This window comes from Sapajus apella, unplaced genomic scaffold (assembly GCF_009761245.1).
Source record: "Sapajus apella isolate SASKATOON/1434 unplaced genomic scaffold, GSC_monkey_1.0 scaffold46, whole genome shotgun sequence".
NCBI lineage: Eukaryota > Metazoa > Chordata > Mammalia > Primates > Cebidae > Sapajus > Sapajus apella.
The window spans coordinates 16,707,685-16,729,599 of NW_022436986.1; the positions used below are offsets into that span (position 1 = coordinate 16,707,685).

At 39.6% G+C, this 21,915-nt stretch overlaps 1 protein-coding gene and 1 non-coding gene across 3 annotated transcripts in view; both read right to left on the reverse strand.

Annotated features, from left to right (window-relative positions):
* SVEP1 (sushi, von Willebrand factor type A, EGF and pentraxin domain containing 1) overlaps positions 1 to 21,915 on the reverse strand; it is a 219,641-nt gene that overhangs the window by 167,919 nt on the left and 29,807 nt on the right. For both annotated transcript variants that reach the window (XM_032240324.1, XM_032240325.1), the window contains exons 2-3: positions 12,071 to 12,326; positions 8,382 to 8,558 (exon numbers count right to left, since the gene is read on the reverse strand). In XM_032240324.1, coding sequence (XP_032096215.1) covers positions 8,382 to 8,558; positions 12,071 to 12,326 — 433 coding nt within the window. The remainder of the gene's footprint in view (positions 1 to 8,381; positions 8,559 to 12,070; positions 12,327 to 21,915) is intronic.
* On the reverse strand, positions 797 to 905 carry LOC116524943. The gene has a single exon (XR_004257541.1). It is a non-coding gene; the product is annotated as a U6 spliceosomal RNA (small nuclear RNA).

A 21,915-nucleotide genomic window follows, 5' to 3' on the forward strand; every position in this document is an offset into this window, starting at 1 on the left:
GATGATCTACCCATCTTAAAATGACTAATCTAGGAAAGCAACCACACGGTTTATTTGATTTATTGTTGGCAAAGGTTAATCAAATGTAAATATTCTGTTTTTAAATAAATTAAAGGCATTTAAAAAATTTGTTGCCTAGTACCTTTGTGCTAGGAATTCTGTCGTGCTCAAGGCAAACATGAAAACCTTGCAATTGCCTATGATTTCAGTAATGAATTCTGTTCCATGTAAAATTCTGGTATTAAAGTTGACCTCTTATTGACATCCTTTTTCTTGAGCACTTACTATAGACTCTGAAGACAAGCAGTGGGGATACCAAATGAATTAGAAAGTCACTGCCTGTTAGCAACACTTATGAAGTAGGGGCAAAGACGATAGTTAGGTGTGACGGGAATGGGAGCCAGAAGAAACATGAAGAAAGATCAAAGGAATGAAATAACAGGAGAGCTGCAGAAAACTAAAACTAGTTCCAGCTCCCAGCTCAAAGAATAAAGGAGAGGTCAAGTCATACAAAGCCTCTATACCATGTGAAGGAGCCTGAACTTTACTGAATGAGTGGGTCATAATTCAAAATACTAAACAGAGGGCAGTATGACCAGGCTTGAATTTTATATAACTCATTCTGTTCTTTTCCTTCTTAATATTAGGTTGAACAATATGAAGATGCTACTTTGTAAGTTTAAAATGATCAGATACTGATAATATTGATGATATTATAAGGGATATTATCAGGGATAAACTAATACTGAACAGATTTTGAAATTATATATATATATATATGCATATATATATATATTTAAATATGACATGCTGCATGAATTTGCTAGTCACCCTTGCACAGTGGGGCCATGCTAATTTTCTCTGTATCATTTCAATTTTAGTATATGTGCTGCCAACGCAAGCACAAAAATTATACTCTTAACTGTGAGTCTGTTTGTTAATTTTCTATTTCTATGGTTAGACTATAGATCATGCAACCAGAAAACTTGAGCTCATATCCCGGCTCTATCAGCTGTGTGACCCTGGACAAATTGCTTAAGTTCTCAGGCTTTTAGTTTCTTTATCTACAAAATGAGAAAATACTTCAGAGAGTTATTATAAAGATTATGTGAGTTAATACAATCAATGCTTAGAAAGCTGCCTGGCATACAGTAAGCACAATTTAATATTAGCTACTATTATGATTGTATCATAATATGATACAATCAGTTGTTGTCATCATCATCCTCATCCTCACTACCCAAATGCCTAAGTGAAAGGTAAAGGATGAAGAAAATCCTACTAGTAACAGAAGTAGAAATGTAAGCAACACCTTCTTTTCATTAGATCCACAGTTTTGCATTACTGTTCCCTTAGCTGAAGTTTAATAACTAAACCCAGAATAATATTTTCTCCATCCTCTAAATCTTATTATGTGGTGTCAAAATACCCCACCCAAATTCCTGAATCATCCAAAATATCTGCAGTAAATGAAACTGAGTTATATAGGGTATTTTTAAAAACAAAAACAAAATACCAATGCTTTTGTAAAATACTGATTTACCACAGAAAACCTATTGATATCCAGGTATTCTTATTTTTCCCCATTTCTGGTTTCTTAAGGAGTAATGTATAATCAAGAGAAAAGAACAAGAAGTACAAGAGAAGCACACACCCTCAAAGACCACTAGCTAAAATCACATGATTAATTTGAAACCAATTCATTGAAGATTTGAGTCAAGGGAAATTATAAACTAGTTCAAACATATCATGTATTATAAAACCAAACTCTTTGACAAAGTGTTACTTGTCAGTGATTTCTAGCAAATACCTCCAGACTTGTATTCAAGTTAAGATTTTCATGGCATGGAACAGATCTACAATTAGTACAATCTTTTTGTGTATCAGGATCTTGCCCATGAAGTAGCTGCTTACTGTGGCAGTGGCATTCATTTCAAGGGAAGCCACTGCCCTTGGCCACAGATTTGAGAGGTCCTGATTTGAAGACTCAGTTAACCCAGACCACCAATATCCCAGAACAATGAGGAAAAAAGAGAAGAAGACCACAGTAATATCATGATGGTCAGCTATCTTTGGTCTCAAGGGTACCCTGTGAGACAGCCTAGTGTAAAGAAAGAATGTTGGCCTGGAAATTGGGCGACCTTAATTCTACTTCAGCTCTGCCACAAATTTACAATATGATGATGGGATAGGATATCCTCATCTTCCAAATGAATGATGAGGAAAAACCCTTATAGCCATTTCTAATATTCTACCTGTGAAACTAATTAACAAATATAATTTGTCTCAGCATCGGACCTTACCCTAATCAAGGCAAATAACCTCTACTTTTTTTCTAAGTTTTAATTTATTATTATTTTTAACATTATTGATTTGAAGCTTAATAACGTCTGCTTTATTCAACATTCAATGGCACATGATTCGTCTGCTTTCCTCCATCAAATATTCTTGCTTTTCACTGGATATTCATCAGATCAAAAGTGTATTCCACCTTTAGTAGGTGCAAGGCCTCTTTATTAGGTGCAAGGCCTATGCACCACCATGCGCTGGTGAATGCAAAGATAATGCCCCTGGTCTAGCCTGGAACAGTAGAATTCATAAGATATATGGTTGTCACTTACACTCAAGTACTTTATACTTGAAGTAATTATTTTAATCCTCATTCATTAGCTCTCTTATGATATTTATATTATCTCAAAATAATGCTTTATAATAAAATTCACTCCTGGTTGAGAATTGATGTGCCAGATACCATCCTAAGTACTCTAAGTATATTCTCTATTAACCCGACCATTTTTGCATACACATACACACATGCAATCTATATACATATCTACAAACATCTATACACATAGATCTCTAAATATATTTATATACATATATATCTACATATCACATTTATATATATCTATGTACATAGCTATGCATATATATGCATGTATATATGTACAAAGTTATACTATAAGCCCATTTTATAGAAAAAAACTGGGAATAAGAAGAAATTAAGTTGATCATAGCCACGTAGTTTGTAATTGGCAGAGGCTGAATTTAAGCCAGCTCTTTCTGTTTTGTGAAACATATTGAACACAGTTCAGTGTCTGCTGTCTCTGAGAAGCAATGTATATAAGATGTTATTTTCAAAATGGGGAAAAACAGCAGTGTGATATCTTGGAAATAATATAGGGCTTAGAGAAAGCACCTTGGGTTCTTCCTAGGGTTCTGCTGATGATTGGATACATTATCTTGAGCAACATACTCATCTTTCCTGAGGCCTCAATTTCCTCTTGTAGAATGAGGGGTTTAGAGCAGATAATCTCTAGGGTTACTTCTGGATCTAAAAAGGAATTATTTCCTTCTGAAAGGCATTGTTTCTGCAATGAGGATAAATACTCAGAATTCCAACTATTCAGAAAAAAATTAACATCCTCTCCTTGAGTCATAAAACAGCTATGGTCCAGTAGTCCTTCAGATTTCTTCTGTCTAACTTGAAACTTCTGTGCCGTCTTTTCTTCATATCATGGGCATTTAAAAATAAAATTTAATAACATATAACATTGTTGGCAATTACAAACTGATTTTTGTAGTTAGACTCTAAGTTCCAAGAAGGTAGTGGCCATATCTGTCTGCTCACTGTTGAATCCCTACTTCATGCCTAGCAGTGGGCTTGGTGTGGAGAACATCCTCAACATTCATTGACCAAATGGATTTTAAAGGGGCTCACGACTTCCAGGATTTTGGTCCTGGATGACTCCGAGCTAAGATTTCTTTCTGCCTTTCTGATAGGAGAGTCTGGTCATGAGTTCTTCATGCCATAGGAAGAATATAATTTGTCTCTTAGCTCCTAGTATTCCAGAGAAGCCAATGACCAGTACTACTTTCTACAACTACAAAAAGACACAGGAACCTCTTGGGGTTCCAGTTCCACTTTTCCTAATCTCTTAGAAACAAATATTGAAGATGAACATATGAACATTTGTGTTGATGCAACTACATATAACTTAAATCGTGTATGTAAGAAAGCATCACTGAGTATGAGTAAGCCGAGGCTTATGAATTTAAGAGCAGGGATGGATAAATTAATCCTTATGTGCCTGGTGCTCTTGGCTAGAACCAGCAGCAGAAGTGCTCCAATCCCCCCTACTGATGCACTAATGACAAGCTCACCCAACTACATCCATTTTATGGACTGCTGAGCCTTTCATCCTGGAATGCGCTACTGGTAGTAGCCAAAGCTACTAGGGTAACTGGGCACAGTGGGTTTGTGAACTGCCCCCTCTTTCTTCCTGTTGCTTATACCCTGGAATGCAAGATTCTAGTACCATGGAACAGCAAGAGCCATAGCACAAAGTGGCTGAGACTGCAGGCAGCCACAGGACAGTGGCTGGTTGGCAGGGAGCAGTACAGTCTAGGACCACACGGAAAGCAGACATGCTGACTACAGCATCCAGCAAAGAAAATGAGCTCTTCTGCCTGGGTTTGGTGGGCTAGGATGGGGGAGTAAGGAAGGGGGTTGGGGAGAGTGCCAAGCCAGGCTGTTGATGAGAGTGTGGGAAGATTCAAAGGGAGGGAAAAACAAGGGGAGGCACTTTGCCAACTCAGAGGCAGTTGGGCTGATCTCCTCCCAACCCCCTACCCTTTTTCTGCTTAAGTGAGAAATCCTGCTGGGTGGGGTGGGAGCAGGGCCAAGAAAGGAGTGATTCTGCTGGGTGAGCATGGATGGTTGGACCCAGGAAGGAGGTTTCTGCCAGCTGGGATTAAGGCCAGAGGAAGCAGGAGAAATTAAGGGAAAGGAGATGAGAAGCAACGAGAATAAAAGAGAGTAAAAGAATGACACAAGAGGAAATGTCCCAAGAGAAGAAGCAAAAAAGAAAGGAGAAAAGAAGAGAGAATGCATGTCAGATAGACAGAGAAGAACCACATTTCCGTGTGCAGAGCAGACCGGTCTACAAAATGCCAGAATAAAATAATGACCACATGAAGCAAGCAATGAAAGACCATGTAATACAAAATAAAGTGAACGTACTGCTCCTAAATTTTCCTTGTGGGTGTTAATTTCCATGGGAATACAGTTTTCCAAAACAGAAAATCATGAAAGAGCTGCAAGCTATTAAAATAGTTGCTTTTTAGGTAAAAAACAGATCCAACAAATGCTATCCAACACAGAAAAACTATGTACTACTTCAAAATATTTGATTTTCCTAAAATATAATGTAGAGCACAAGATTCCTAAGTTTCTCCTCTTGACTCCCTAATAAGATATAAAAATATAAAGATCTTCTTGTAAGAAAGCCTACAGAAAAATTACGAATGTCAATGAAATAAATTCCATTCATTATTATTTTTTACTTGACATATAACAATTTATCTATATGCATGGGGTACAGTATATTTTAAAAACATGTATAGAATATGTATTGATCATATTATGATAATTACCATATGTGTCACACCTCAATTATCATTTCTCTGTGTTGGGAACATTCAAAATCCTTTCTTCTAGCTATTTGAAGATGTGCAATAAATTATTGTTAACTATAGTCACCCTACAGCATTACAGAACATTATAACTTATTCTTCCGATCTAGTAGTGATTTTGTATCTGTTACCCAACTTCTCTCTATCCCCCATACCTCCTGCCCTTCCCAGCCTCTAGTAAGCACTCTTCTCCTTTTTACTTCTACGAGATCAACTCTTAAAAATTTCCACATATGAACCTGACCTTAAACTTCATATGGAACCAAAAAAGAGCCCGTATAGCCAAGGGAATCCTAAGCAAAAAACAAACAAAAAACAAAGCTGGAGGCATCACGCTACCTGACTTCAAACTATACTACAAGGCTACAGTAATCAAGACAGCATGGTACTGGTACCAAAACAGAAATACAGACCAATGGAACAGAACAGAGGCCTCAGAAATAATGCCACACATTTACAACCATCTAATCTGTGACAAACCTGATAAAAACAGGCAATGGAGAAAGGATCCTCTATTCAATAAATGGTGTTGGGAAAACTGGCTAGCCATACGCAGAAAGCTGAAACTAGATCCCTTCCTTACACCTTATACAAAAATTAACTCCAGATGGATTAAAGATTTAAACATAAGACCTAACACCATAAAAACCCTAGAAGAAAACCTAGGCAATGCCATTCAGGACATAGGCATAGGCAAGGACTTCATGACTAAAACACCAAAAGCAATGGCAACAAAAGTCAAAATAGATAAATGAGATCTAATTAAAGTGCTACTGTACAGCAAAAGAAATTATCATTAGAGTGAACCAGCAACCAACAGAATGGGAAAATTTTTTTGCAATCTACCCATCTGACAAAGGTCTAATATCCAGAATCTAAAAGGAACTTAAACAAATTTACAAGAAAAAAATCAAACAACCCCATCAAAAAGTAGGCAAAGGATATGAACAGACACTTCTCTAAAGAAGACATTTATGCAGCCAACAAACATATGAAAAAAAGCTCATTGTCACTTATTATTAGAGAAACGCAAATCAAAACCACATTAAGATACCATCTCGTGCCAGTTAGAATGGCAATCATTAAAAAAATCAGGAGACAACAGACGCTGGAGAGGATGTGGAGAAATAGGAACGCTTTTACACTGTTGGTGGGAGTGTAAATTAGTTCAACCATTGTGAAGACGGTGTGGCAATTCCTCAGGGATCTAGAAATAGAAATACCATTTGACCCAATAATCCCATTACTGGGTCTATATCCAAAGGATTATAAATCATTCTGTTATAAAGACACATGCACATGCATGTTCATTGTGGCACTGTTCATGATAGCAAACACTTGGAACCAACCCAAATACCCATCAATGATAGACTGGATTAAAAAAATGTGGCACATATACACCATGAAATACTATTCAGCCACAAAAATGGAAAAATTCATGTCCTTTGCAGGGACATGAATGAAGCTGGAAACCATCATTCTCAGCAAATTGAAATAAGAACAGAAAATCAGACACTGCATGTTCTCACTCATAAGTGGGCGCTGAGCAATGAGCACACATGGACACAGGGAGGGGAACATCACACACCAGAGCCTGTCTGGGGTTGGGGGTGGGTAGGGGAGGGATAGCAGAGGGTGGGGGTTTGGGGAGGGATAACATTAGGAGAAATACTTAATGTAGATGATGGGGGGATGGTGAAGCAAACCACCATGGCACATGTATACCTATGTAACAAACCAGCACATTCCGCACATGTACCCCAGAACTTAAAGTATAATAATAATTTTGAAAATTCAACATAGGAGTGAGAACCCATGGTATTTGTCTTTCTGTGCTTGACTTATTTCACTTAACAACTCCAGGCTCATCCATGTTGCCATAAATGACAGGATTTAATTCTTCTTTTTTTCTTTTTATGGCTGAGTAGTCTTTTGTTGTGTATATACACCACATTTTCTGTATCTATTCTTTCATTGAATAGACCCTGAGATTGATTCCTTATCTTGCCTATTGTGAGTAGTAGTATAAGAAACATGGATGTGCAGATATCTCTTTGACATACTGATTTCCTTTTCTTTGAATATCTGCCCAGTAGTGGGATTGCTGGATCATATGGTAGTTTTCTTTTTAGTTTTTTGAGGAACCTCCATACTGTTTTCCATAATGGCTCTGCCATTATGGAAAGAGTTCCTCTTTCTCTGAATCCCTGCCATCATTTGTAATTTTTTTGTCTTTTTGATAATAGCCATTCCAGGTCCATTTTGAAGTGACAGCAGTTTTAAAATTTTTTGACGTACTTTTGTGGAGGTTCCTGAAGAGTCTAAAAAACCGTCAAGTGAACCATGCATTTTTTTTGTGTTACAATCTTACAAGTTACATATTGCAAGGGTCAAGAATTCAACTGGCTTCAATCTCATAGAGAGACTGAGGCATGTTTCGGCTTACATGCCTAGAGGACAGATTTGACTATTTTATTACACTAATTACAAAGACCCCAAATCTTTCTCCTCCCAGTTCTGAATCCAGGCTTCAAGGGGTCTTACAAGCTTCCATTCTTCTTCTTGGAACCCTGCCTTCCCCACCTGAACAAGCCTGGGCTAGCCTGATGGAGTATGAGAGGCCACATAAAGGACAGCCTTGTTGTCCTAGACAAAGCCATTTTAGATCAGACTACTGTCAGACACCCAAACACATAAGAGAATCCAGCTGAGATCAGCCAGCAGCCTACTCAACTCACCGCTGTTGGCAAACAAATGAGTCAGCACAGCCAAAGCCCCAAAGAGCTGCCCCACTGACCCCACACACTTATGAGCAATAACAAGCATGTGTTCCTTGTAGCCATTGCATTTTAGAATTGTTTGTTACACAGCAACAGACAATTGATATACACCGATTGGAAACTCACCTGTGCATTCATACTGCAGACCTTTCCCGTAATACCCCTTTTCACAGATGCACTCAAAATGGCCTGTGTGTGTCCCACATTTGCAGCTTGCCATTTGGTCACAGCAGTCCTTGCCTTCATCGCAAAGATATGAGCAGTGGACCATATCATCTTGAATAAAACTCCCAGAAGGTAGATCTACAAATAACATGACAGAGAGCAATAAAAAAAAAAAAATGAGTCACAGTTGAATGTTGCATTCTCTAGTCATTAAAATGTAAGTGCAAGCTGGAGAAAATATCTTTCCATATCTGTCTAATTCCCAACTGCTTCCTACTCCCACCCAAATACGAATGTGTGTTATTTGTACTAGTGCGCTCTGGGATTTTGTTGCAGCCAGTTAAGTTATTTCAGTCTGGGACCTCATCATTAGTCCACAAGGCCATGCAGGGTCAGGCAGAAATTAAGTACTTTAGTGAAGAATCTCCAGATGCTGCAGGAAGCAGTACAGTCAGTTTTGCAGGTCATTCCCCCAGCTTCCAAAGCAACAGCGTTCCACTGCCTCTGTGTGAGGTCATGCCCCAGCAACCAGATTCCCCAAATCCTTGTTCAAATGAGAAACAAAGCCACCATCTTGATCACTGCAGAAAGATGTTAATTGTGAGCCACTGGCTTTGGAATAAACACCATCACTCCTATAGTATTCAAGTAGGTAAATAAAGACCACTCTTATTACTTGAGCCATGCTCTGAAGTGAGGCATGCTGGGAATGCAATAACGCAGGCAGACCTGTTTAGAAAGTGACTTGACAGGGTGGGGTAAGGTTGAATATGACTGACCCAGGATGGATGGCCTAGAATCAGACAAACAGTATGCCCTTTATTCTTTTAAAGAGGTTCAAAAGTTTTAGACTAAATTTCAATACTAGGTCCATGGGGCTCTAAGCCCAGATATCATGATGGGCCCATAGTAGGAATTCAAGTGGGTGAGTTTCAGAAAGACACATGGGCTGCAGGTGGACACCTGGGAAGGAGACTGGTGGTAGACTCAAACATAGAACATCTGTCTCCATGCATCTAGATAGGGGCAAAGCAAAGGGAAGACTCCAGCCCCAAGGGAAAGAAACCAGCGAAACCAGGTACCCTGGTAAGCTCCTTTCAATGGACTGTGGTGTGAGTAAAAGATCTGTAACACAGGCCCCTAGGACTTAGCTCTGAGACACGGGGCCACAGGTTTATTTGGCAGTAAAGCAAGTTACAGAGCAAGACGAACCTAGTTGTCCAGCCTGGGTAACATAGTGAGACAATAACAGTTAAAAAAAAAATTAGCTGAGCATAGTGGTACATGTCTGTTGTCCCAGATACTTGGAAGACAAGAGGTGGGAGGATCACTTGAGCCTCGGAGGTGGAGGCTGCAGTGAGGTGTGATCATGCCACTGCACTACAGCCTGGGTGACAGAATGAGACCCTGTCTCAAATAGGGTGAGAAGAAAAGAAAAACATAGCTGTCAAGACTAGTGCACTAGTAGTCAGGTCTGGAAGAGAGATAAGTGAGGAAGTACAAATGAGGAAAGCTATTATTCTGTAACCTATGTCTATTGAGAATAGCCAGAAATATGAACAGTAGTGATTCATCTAAATTGAAAGCAGCTGCAGAGAACACAGAGGCAGGAGAAATGAGGCTCATCTCCTTTGATCTGATCATGTCTTTCCAGTAAAAACACGGTTTTTTCCTACTAAACCTAGGTACTCAACTAAAGTATTACACATTTTAGATATGAACATAGTGTGATAAATGTGGTGTCTTCTAAAACCCTATTGCATTATGGTAACCAAAATGCTTTCCTTGTTGACTCTAGTTTCTGGGTCAACTGCCATCAGGGCAGAAGTCCCCAGTCCTAGAAGACAGAGGGATGACAGGAGCTGAAATGTGTTGATAGCACTCATAATTTCATAATCCCATCTGGCAACACCCACTATCTCCAACCGCAACCACCCTGTTTTCCCACTTAACATATCACTTTCCTTGGAGAAAGGAGAAACAAAGGTAGTCAGTTACTGAACTTCTTCCACGTGCTAGACACTATATTTGGTAATGTTTAAATATTTCATTTAATCCTCCTGAAAACCCCTGTGACACATATAATAATACTTTCCATTTTTAAAGGAAGGAAAACTGAAGTTTATAGTTGTTAAATAAAGTGTCTATGGTAATTAATAATAAATAATAATATTAATAAATAATAAATAACAGTAATAGCAGACAGTTATTGAGCACTGAGTATAAAAAGCCATCAGGAACTTTCTCATCACTTTATATGTATTAACACATTTAATCCTTGTAAAAATTTTATGAAGTAGGTACTATTCTCATTCCATATTGTATTTACAAGAAACCTAAGGAATATAAAAGATAGACGATTTGTTAAAAAAAAAAAACAAAAAAAACCTCTCAACTAGTGGGTAACAAAATTGGGATTTAAATCCAGACATTCTGGATTTTTACGGTTTAGCTGTTAAAAATTACATTTCATTAGGTTGCAGGCCCAGAACTTAAATCCAACTCTATTTAAACTCACATCCATACTTTACTTCCCATACTCAGTTTCTTGTCGCTTCTAAGCCCTGTCCTAAGTCCTTGCTCACTTCACTAAAGAGATAAATCATCATCCCTCAGAGAGATCAATCTTTTTTGCTCTATGCATGGTGGCTCATGCCTATAATCCTAGCACTTTGGGAGGTCAAAGTGGGAGGACTGCTTGAGCCCAGGAGTTTGAGACCAGCCTGAGCAACAAAGCGAGACCCCATCTCTGGTTTTTTTCTTTTTTTTTTTTTTAAAGAAACTACAGTAGAGCTAACCCACTTACTGTGAACATTACTAATTTCTTAGAATTCATGTTGCCATGGCTTTCCCCTCAAACGGAATCTTTCACATGGATACCGGCAAGGATCAAGCCTAATTTGCCACATCACTTTAATCTGAGGCTAGATTTCCTGTGATCTATTCCTAGGCTGTGTTTTCTTCTCTTAGCTCACTAAGATACATACCTGTATTCTGACAGGAAGTTTATCTAACTTAAATTGTACAGCTAACTTATTATAATGTATAATTGATATAATTTATAAATTATAATTTATAATTAAATTATAAGTGATGTACAAAAAGCTCTAATAATGATGCATTTGCTGATTTTCTTCCTTTTTAGGGTTAATGCTCTTAAGCTTTTACATAAGCATATCTATGTTCAAATTGTCAGGGCAAGAAGTATGTGTTAAGTATTTATTGTTCCTATATCTCCATGTGTATTTCTGGAAACATTCTGGTGAATTTCACTGAGCATGTCTCTGAATGTTTACTTCCTCTGTCCAGATAACTGTAAAGAGATCTAAGTCAAGGCTTCCTACTCTGTGTGTGGCCTGAAAACACACCTAAATTCATTCCATTGATTCTAAGGTGGAAGCATATGGATATTTTAGTGAAAACACATAACAGCTGTTAAGAAAAAAACAAAAGGAACTCTCTTGCTGCAAGGTCAGAATGTCATCTCTGTGAAGTTTAGCACATTTCACGATGCCCAAAGGACACACAGGCATTGTGCTCAGCAAAGACCTAGTGAGGGTTTGATATTACCCTCCTGTGGATTTCAAGCAGTGAGAGGGAAGGAAACCTCATTTAAAGGTACCTTTGTGATGCCATTAGGTTTCCATTACCTTCATGCAATGCCCGGCGAGCTAAAGCCTCAAATTCTTCAAAACTGTGTAGCAGGTAACAGTGCTCCTCCTTTGGGGTGGAAGCCATGTCATTCAGCTCTCGAATGTTCCCTTGCCATATGCCAAAAGTGAAGATCTCCACTCCCGAATCTCGCAGTGATGCTGCAATCGGTCTAGGGTCTCCCCCATTGGAATATCCATCAGTAATGAGAAATAGAACTTTCGTTGAGTTTTCTCTAGCATGAAGAAGAATTTGCTGTAATGAAATGGGGGAAAGTTAGTATGAGTTTATACTGTGTTGCCCGACGGTGTGCTTCTCTTCTTATGTAAGGCGGTACTTGCAAAGATCGTTAGTATTTCACAGGCATGAGGGATGGAGGCCCTAGTCAAAGAGTAAAACAGAAATAGGCACAGATGAACGCCTACAATGGTCTTCTCTCAGAGCCACAATAAACCTCAAAAGCATTTAAATCTGTCATTATCATCATCATCAACAACAACATTGCTGATGGAGCTTGCTAACGAAGGGTAACAAACACTTATGGAATGGATTTTTAATCAATATTACTTATTACACTATTTTATTGATTCTCAGGCTCTCAAAATATGAACCAAACCTGAAACCAAATTCCACAAATTCTATCTATCTATCTACCTATCTATATCTATCTCTGTCTAAACCACTGCATGATCATACACTAAAATCCTAAAGTGAAGGAAATGTAACAGAATATGTCTTTTCCAGAGTCAATAATGGCTGACCTGCTTCCTATATTTGTTTTTCCACTGCTCCTTCAAAAAACGAAGAATTGATTCAATACTTCATCTTTTTGGACCACCCAGTACTAGCATAAAAACAGCTAGTTTTGTTGGTGTCCACAAAATACTAATTCACTAAATCTGACATTGAGACTTTATTATTTTAGGACAAGTGAATTCCGTTTTACAATGATATATACTGTTCCTTCTCCACAGATAGAATTTTTTAAAAAACCTTTTAAAAAGACATTTTACATATTGCCACTGATGCTTTGTAACACCAGACTATAAAGTCACAGGAACTCCAGTGGTGAATCTGGCATTTAATTCAATTTGCTGTTGCTTTTTACTACAGCTGGGTAGAAAAGATAAAGGAGCACCAGAATATATTTTCTGGTAAGTTCTTAGAAGAAATTCCTGCAAAAAGGAAATTAATTAACTTTTTAAAAAAGAACTTCATGTTTATTGGGCAAGAATACAAGAACCACTACATGTTTTTCAGAAGGTAGGCAGGAAGAGTGACAATGGCATCCTACGTTTTGTTAAAGTGAAAAGGAGGTATTATGATTTTTTGACCCAATAGGGTGCATACTCCCTATAAGATCTGGATTCTCTCAGACTCTAAGATTCATGCCTGTAGAAAGCAATCTTCATTAGTATATAATCAGTGGATATTCATTATAATTCAATAATTTTTACCTAAATTTAGTTAGTGTTTGTGAGCCAAAACTAAAAGTGCTAAACCCGAATTTAAGGAAAACTAAATGAAACTAACAATGCCTCCAGAACATATCGGGAAAGCCAGCAGTTTGAGAAGAGGTATTCAAACACTTCACCACATTCTTTCTCAAAAGACCAAATAAGATCAAAGAAAATCGCACAGATGGAACCACACTAAAGACAGGCACAGAGGGTGGCTTCTGTGACACAGTAGAATTGGGGATGTTACCACCGACATTCCCCAAATACACACTCCAAGGGGTCCAATCCACACTCTCAAAATTCTTGGCTCTTAAAGTTTAAAAAGCTGCCTTCTTGATGAATGACAGGAAGATTTGGAATGAATGCTTGGTAAGTATGAAAATTTTCCACACTCTAGACAAGAAAAAACCTCTGAGGAGAGGAAGAGGGAAAGTGTTGGGGAATAATGAGAAATGTGAGCTCTTGCTGTGAGACCCTGAACTCTCCACACTCTCTCCACACCCCTAACTCTGTCACAGAAGAAGACATGATTGACAAGCATCCCTTTAGGCATGGAGGTCCACAGGTCCTCTTTCCATCTGGATATCTGGGATGGTGGTATGTCCCAAAGAAGTGTCACTGGTCATAATACAATAGAGCAGTGGTCCCCAACCATTTTGGCACCTGGAACCAGTTTCCTGGGAGACAGTTTTTCCTTGGACTGGGATGGGGCTGGAGGACAGTTTGGGAATGACTCAAGTGCATTATATTTATTGTGTACTTTATTTCTATTATTTTTACATAATAATATAGAATAAAATATACAGATCACCATGAATGTAGAATCAGTGGGAGTGCTGAACTTATTTTCCTGCAACTGGATAGTTCCATCTGGGGGTAATGGGAGACAGTGACAGATCATTAGATTCTAATAAGGAGCACACAACTTAGATCCCTCATGTACAGTTCACAATAGTGTTCAAGCTCCTATGAGAATCTAATGCTGCCACTGATCTGTGAGGAAGCAAAGCTCAGGAAGTATCAGTCCACGGCCTAGGAGTTGGGGATTCCTACAATAGACTAAAACCACTCTATTGGGTGATAAAGGAGAGGGCACCTGATAAAGCTTGTGCATTCCAGAGAGGTATAACAGGGAGAAAGTCAATGCAATTTTAAGACTCCTGAAGGAGTCTTGCAATAATAAAGGTATGGCAGTAGATGACACCACAGACTTCGTGAGCCAATAGCGAGGTAGAGATGTGTTTCTCTCGGGCAGTATCCATGGGAAGAGATCCTGGAAGCCCCAGGAATAGCTGCATCAAAAGTGACAAAACTAACCAACAGACAAGTGGATGACCAACAAAGACGATCATGACAATTGATGAGAAAACTGGGCGTCTCAGAGGATGGAAGCACAGGACATGTCAGGGCTGAGAGGTGAGTATCTCCTCCTTCCCTGTAACTTTGCCCAAGCCCCAGAGCTTCAAGGCAACTACAGGGAGGAAGGGAAGAGGTACTATTTCTCAATGTGATTTTGTTTTCAAAAGTGCCGTGTTTGAGAGACTCCTGATTTTGAGTTTGCTTAGATGTGCCTACATGAGGTTTCTGTCCTACATGAGGTTTCTGTCGTCAGGGGTCACAAATGTAAATTAAATTTAGTATTGGGGAAGTAGAGATTAAATAACTTTAATCAGCAGATAGTGAACGTATTTATTTTTTACACACACAATTTTTCTTCCTGATGAAACGTTGTGATATTTGGAAAATAAGTAGAGAAAACTTTTTGGAATCCTGCCATCATTACCTATTTAGAAGGAGAGGTAAGGGCTAGAGGTAAAGGCCAAGGCTAGAAGAGAAGGAGGTCACTTAGCCCCTTTGTAACACAGTTCAAAGATATTCAGGGGAGACAGGCTCGGTATGTCCAAGGCCAAGGGCAACTTCAAACAGAAGCCTAGTCTTCTCCCTAAATGTAACTTCCCTGAAGGCAGGTATTTTTGTGTTTTCTAAAGTCATCAAAACCCAGGGGATAGAAGAGTTCTTGGCAAATGATACATGCTCAATAAATATCTCTCAATAAGCAGTGGTCCGTTGTGCAGCAATTCTTCCAGTTGCTCAGGTAAAAGCCTTGGAGTCATCCTTATCTCCTATGTCTTCCTGCATCTTGCTTTAGAATGTTTCTCAACCCCAAGCCTACTAAATACTCTCACATGCCTTTCTTAATGCTTATATTTTTTTGAAATGTCTTAAGTCCAAATAGATATTTTTTGTCTTTGTTGTGACATAAAGACTACTTTTATTTTTATTCAACAGGATAAGCAATTTTCCTGCAAACATTTACTGGTTAAACTGTTCTTTCCTGGGCATAGTCTCTCCATTCTGGTTCATCGCTCTGTTCGCTTATTCTTGGCCTACACCACCCTGTTTTGGCTGCTATAGGTTTATACTATTTTTTTTTTAATCTGGTAAGGAAAGTCTACCATCTTTTTTTCTCTCTATTAAAATGTTTGTGGTTAACCTTGAATTTTTCCAGTAGAGCTTGAAAGTCTGCTTATGGAATTCTTCATTAAAATGTTTCTATCTAATAATTTGATCCAGTAATCCCAATTCTAGGAATCTATCCCAAAGATATACTGGCAGATTCACAAAAATGGGTGGAATCAAGGACCAGACCCAGTGGAAATGGGCATTTTTAAAACCCCCACTGTGGTCTCCAAATACTATTACTCACAAAAAGGAACCAGAAATTGGTGAAGAAATGGTTGATTTCAGGTCTATGTCAGGGAAAGTGCAAAATGACTTACAACATCCTCTCATATCAGAAAACAAAGATGCTGTTTGAGATCCCTAAAAACATGCCCAGAAGAATCAGGAGCCAGCCTAAAGAGCCTCCTTCTGACCAAATAAAGGTCAATTTGAGTATCAATAAAAATAATAATTGAAATGGTTTTAAATGCATCAAGTATAACACAGATATTTATATAGACATTTTGTGTGTGTGTGTGTATATATATATTTACATTTTCAATTAATACACATTCCAGGGGAAAAGTGCTATTGGCATAAATAATAATTGGAATAAAGTAAAATACACACACACACACACACATTTTTGTTGCTGTTTTTCAGAACCACCTTTGGTTCTGAACCTTTGGGGAAAAGTCCAATTGTCTGTTATGAATGACAGATAATCTGTTATGAAATGAGACATTATAGGGAGGAGATCCAAGATGGCCGTTTAGGAACAGCTCAGGATTGCAGCTCCCAGTGAAAGCGCAGAGGGTGAGTGGACGCCGCGTTTTTATTGCCCACAGACTAGGAAATTCCCGGGCAGAGGTGCTCCACGCTCGCCAGCGCTGCAGTGCTGGCCAGCGCTGGCCGGCGCCGACCAGCGCCGCTGCTTTGCCCCGCGCGTCTGCTTTGTCGGCGCCCCGGAGCCGCGGTTCTCCGTACAAAATACACCGGTCCGGGTGCCCTTTTGGCTGGCGATTGGAGCCACGGGAAGTCGCCCATATGCTGGTTCAAAAAGGGGACTGAGCAGAGAACCAGGACAGTAGATTCCAGGGCAAAAAAAAAAAAAAGAAAAAAAAGCGCCACAAACCTCAGTGCCGCTGTTTAAGCCAGCGCAGTGAGTGGCCGCAGGGGAAAACAAACAGACCCCGGCACCTCTTCAACAGGCGACTGGAACACCAACTTAAAAAAGGCTCTGAGGCAGGGAGCCAGGCGATCAGGCTCGGCTGGCCCCACCCCCACAAAAGAACAGCAACCAGAAACTCTGGATTGAGAATTTCACAGCAAGCGCAGCTGAACCCGGGACAGTCCAGCTCTGTGGGGGAGGGGCATCCGCCATTACCAGGGAGCCCGCCGTTGCCAAGGCAACCCGCCATTGCTGAGGCAGCCCGCCGTTGCCAAGGCAACACGCCACAGCAGAGACTCCGCCCCAACAGAGGCGGGCCACCATCACCAAAGCAGTTCTAACTACACCCATATAAACAGGACTGCAGGGAAGTTCACTCGGCAGCGGGGCGCAGCCCACAGCAGCTCAGGAAAGCTGCTATAGGCCTACAGTGACTAGGCTGCCTCCTTGCTGGGCTGGGCAGGTCTGAAGGAAAAAAAGAAAAAAAAAAAAAAAAAAAAGAAGGCAGCAGCATAACGGAAACTCATAAATAAAGCCCTAAATCCCTGGGACAGAGCACCTGGGAACAAAAAGCAGTTTATGAGTTCTGCTGCAGCAGACCTAAAAGTACCTGCCCAGCAGCTCTGAATGAACAACAACAGAGCTCACAGCTCACCATTTGAGCTCCTATAAAGAAAAGACCGTCTCCTCAAGCAGCTCCCTGACCCCTATACATCCAAAAAGACACCTCATAGAGGAGAGATCAGATTGACACTAGGCGGGTATCCTTCTGGGACAAAGATAGAAGAAGAAGAAAACTGGTAACAACCCTTGCTGTTCAACAGCTGCTGCAGGTGAACCCCAGGCAAGCAGGGCCTGGAGTGAACCGCAGCAGACCTACAGCAGAGGGGCCAGACTGTCAGAAGGAAAACCAAGAAGCAGAAATAACCTCATCATCAACAAACAGAACGTCAATCTGAAAGATTTGAGACCCAATCTGAAAGCCAGCAACTACAAAGTCGACAGGTGGATAAATCCTTAAGGATGGGAAGAAACCGGCGCAAAAAGGATGAAAACACCAGAAACCAGAACACCTCTCCTCCTAAAAGGGATCACAACTCCTCACCAGCAAGGGAACAAGGTTGGATGGAGAACGAGTGTGATGAAATGACAGAATCAGAATTCAGAAGGTGGGTAGTAAGAAACTTCTGTGAACTTAAAGAACATGTTCTAACCAAATGCAAAGAAACTAAGAACCTTGAAAAAAGATTTGACGAAATGCTAACAAGAATGGACAAAATAGAAAGGAATATAAGTGAATTGATGGAGCTGAAAACTGCAACACGAGAACTTCGTGAAGCATGCACAAGTATCAACAGCCGAATTGACCAAGTAGAAGAAAGGATATCAGAGGTCGAAGATCAACTCAATGAAATAAAACGGGAAGGCAAGACTGGAGAAAAAGGGTAAAAAGGAATGAACAAAGTCTCCAAGAAATGTGGGACTATGTGAAAAGACCTAATCTACGTTTGATAGGAGTACCCAAATGCGACGAAGAGAATGAATCCAAGCTGGAAAATACTCTGCAGGATATTATGCAGGAAAACTTCCCCAACCTAGCAAGGCAGGCAAACATTCAAGTCCAGGAAATACAGAGAACACCACAAAGATATTCGTCAAGAAGAGCAACCCCAAGGCACATAATCGTCAGATTCACCAGGGTCGAAATGAAGGAGAAAATACTAAGGGCAGCCAGAGAGAAAGGTCGGGTTACCCACAAAGGGAAGCCCATCAGACTCACAGCAGATCTCTCAGCAGAAACCCTACAAGCCAGAAGAGAATGGGGGCCAATATTCAACGTCCTTAAAGAAAAGAACTTTCAACCCAGAATCTCCTATCCAGCCAAACTAAGCTTCATAAGTGAAGGAAAAATAAAATCCTTTGGGAACATGCAAGTACTCAGAGATTTCGTCACCACTAGGCCAGCTCTACAAGAGCTCCTGAAAGAGGCTCTACACATATAAAGGAACAACAAGTACCAGCTCAACTAAAGGGCAAAACAGCCAGCTAGCACCAAAATGGCAGTATCAAATTCGCACATAACAATATTAACCCTAAATGTAAATGGACTAAATGCCCCAATCAAAAGACACAGACTGACAAATTGGATAAAAAGACAAAACCCATCGGTGTGCTGTATCCAGGAAACCCATCTCACATGCAAGGATACACAAAGGCTCAAAATAAAGGGATGGAGGAAGATTTACCAAGCAAATGGAGAGCAAAAAAAAGCAGGAGTTGCAATTCTCATCTCTGATAAATTAGACTTTAAAGCAACAAAGATCATAAGAGACAAAGAGGGACATTACATAATGGTAAAAGGATCAATGCAACAAGAAGAGCTAACGATCCTAAATATATACACACCCAATACAGGAGCACCCAGATACATAAGGCAAGTTCTTAATGACTTACAAAGGGACTTAGACTCCCACACAATAATAGTGGGAGACTTTAACACCCCATTGTCAACATTAGACAGATCAACCAGACAGAAAATTAACAAGGATATCCAGGACTTGAACTCAGACCTGGACCAAGCAAACCTAATAGACATTTACAGAACTCTCCACCCCAAATCCACAGAATATACATTCTTCTCAGCACCACATCACACCTACTCTAAAATTGACCACATAATTGGGAGTAAATCACTCCTCAGCAAATGCAAAAGAACGGAAATCGTAACAAACAGTCTCTCAGACCACAGTGCAATCAAGTTAGAACTCAGAATTCAAAAACTAACTCAGAACCACACAGCTTCATGGAAACTGAACAACTTGCTCTTGAATGTTGACTGGATAAACAATGAAATGAAGGCAGAAATAAAGATGTTCTTCGAAACCAACGAGAATGAAGACACAACATACCAAAATCTCTGGGACACATTTAAAGCAGTCTCTAGAGGAAAATATATAGCAATAAGTGCCCACATGAGAAGCAAGGAGAGATCAAAAATTGACACCCTATCGTCAAAACTGAAAGAGCTAGAGGAGCAAGATCAAAAAAACTCAAAGTCTAGCAGAAGACAAGAAATAGCTAAGATCAGAGCAGAACTGAAGGAGATAGAGACACAAAAAACCCTTCAAAAAATCAATAAATCCAGGAGCTGGTTTTTTGAAAAGATCAACAAAATAGACAGACCACTAGCCAGATTAATAAAAAAGAAAAGAGAGAATAACCAAATTGATGCAATAAAAAACGATAAAGGGGATATCACCACAGATTCCACAGAAATTCAAACCATCATCAGAGATTATTACAAACAACTCTATGCACACAAACTAATAAACCTGGAAGAAATGGATAAATTCCTGGACACTTGCCTCCTGCCAAGCCTAAACCAGGAAGAAGCCGAAACCCTGAACAGACCCATAACAAGGTCTGAAGTTGAGGCAGCAATTAAGAGCTTACCACCCAAAAAAAGCCCAGGTCCAGATGGGTTCACAGCTGAATTCTACCAGACATACAAAGAGGAGCTGGTACCATTTCTTCTGAAACTATTCCAAACAATACAAAAAGAGGGAATTCTTCCCAAATCATTTTATGAGACCAACATCATCCTGATTCCAAAACCCGGCAGAGACTCAACAAGAAAAGAAAACTTCAGGCCAATATCCATGATGAACATAGATGCAAAAATCTTCAATAAAATACTGACAAGCCGATTGCAACAGCACATCAAAAAGCTTATCCACCATGATCAAGTAGGCTTCATCCCGGGGATGCAAGGCTGGTTCAACATACGCAAGTCTATAAACGTAATTCACCACATAAACAGAACCAAAGACAAAAACCACATGATTATCTCAATTGATGCAGAGAAGGCCTTTGACAAAATTCAACAGCCCTTTATGCTAAAAACACTCAGTAAGCTAGGTATCAATGGAACGTATCTCAAAATAATAAAAGCTATTTATGACAAACCAACAGCCAATATCATACTGAATGGGCAAAAACTGGAAGCATTCCCCTTGAAATGTGGCACCAGACAAGGATGCCCTCTCTCACCACTGCTATTCAATATAGTATTAGAAGTTCTAGCCAGAGCAATCAGGCAAGAAAAAGAAATAAAGGGCATTCAAATAGGAAAGGAGGAAGTCAAATTGTCTCTATTTGCAGACGACATGATTGTATATCTAGAAGACCCCATCGTCTCAGCCCCAAACCTCCTGAAACTGATAAGCAAGTTCAGCAAAGTCTCAGGATACAAAATCAATGTGCAAAAATCACATGCATTCCTATACACCAGTAACAGACTTAAAGAGAGCCAAATCAAGAACAAAGTTCCATTCACAATTGCCACAAAGAGAATAAAATACCTAGGAATACAACTAACAAGGAATGTAAAGGACCTCTTCAAGGAGAACTACAAGCCACTGCTCAACGAAATAAGAGAGGACACAAACAGATGGAGAAACATCCCATGTTCATGGTTAGGAAGAATCAATATCGTGAAAATGGCCATACTGCCCAAAGTAATTTACAGATTCAATGCTATCCCCATCAAGCTACCAATGACCTTCTTTGCAGAACTGGAAAAAACCACCTTAAACTTCATATGGAACCAAAAGAGAGCCCGCATAGCCAAGTCAATTCTAAGCAAAAAGAACAAAGCGGGGGGCATCACACTACCAGACTTCAAACTATACTACAAGGCTACAGTAATCAAAACAGCATGGTACTGGTACCAAAACAGAGATATAGACCAATGGAACAGAACAGAGGTCTC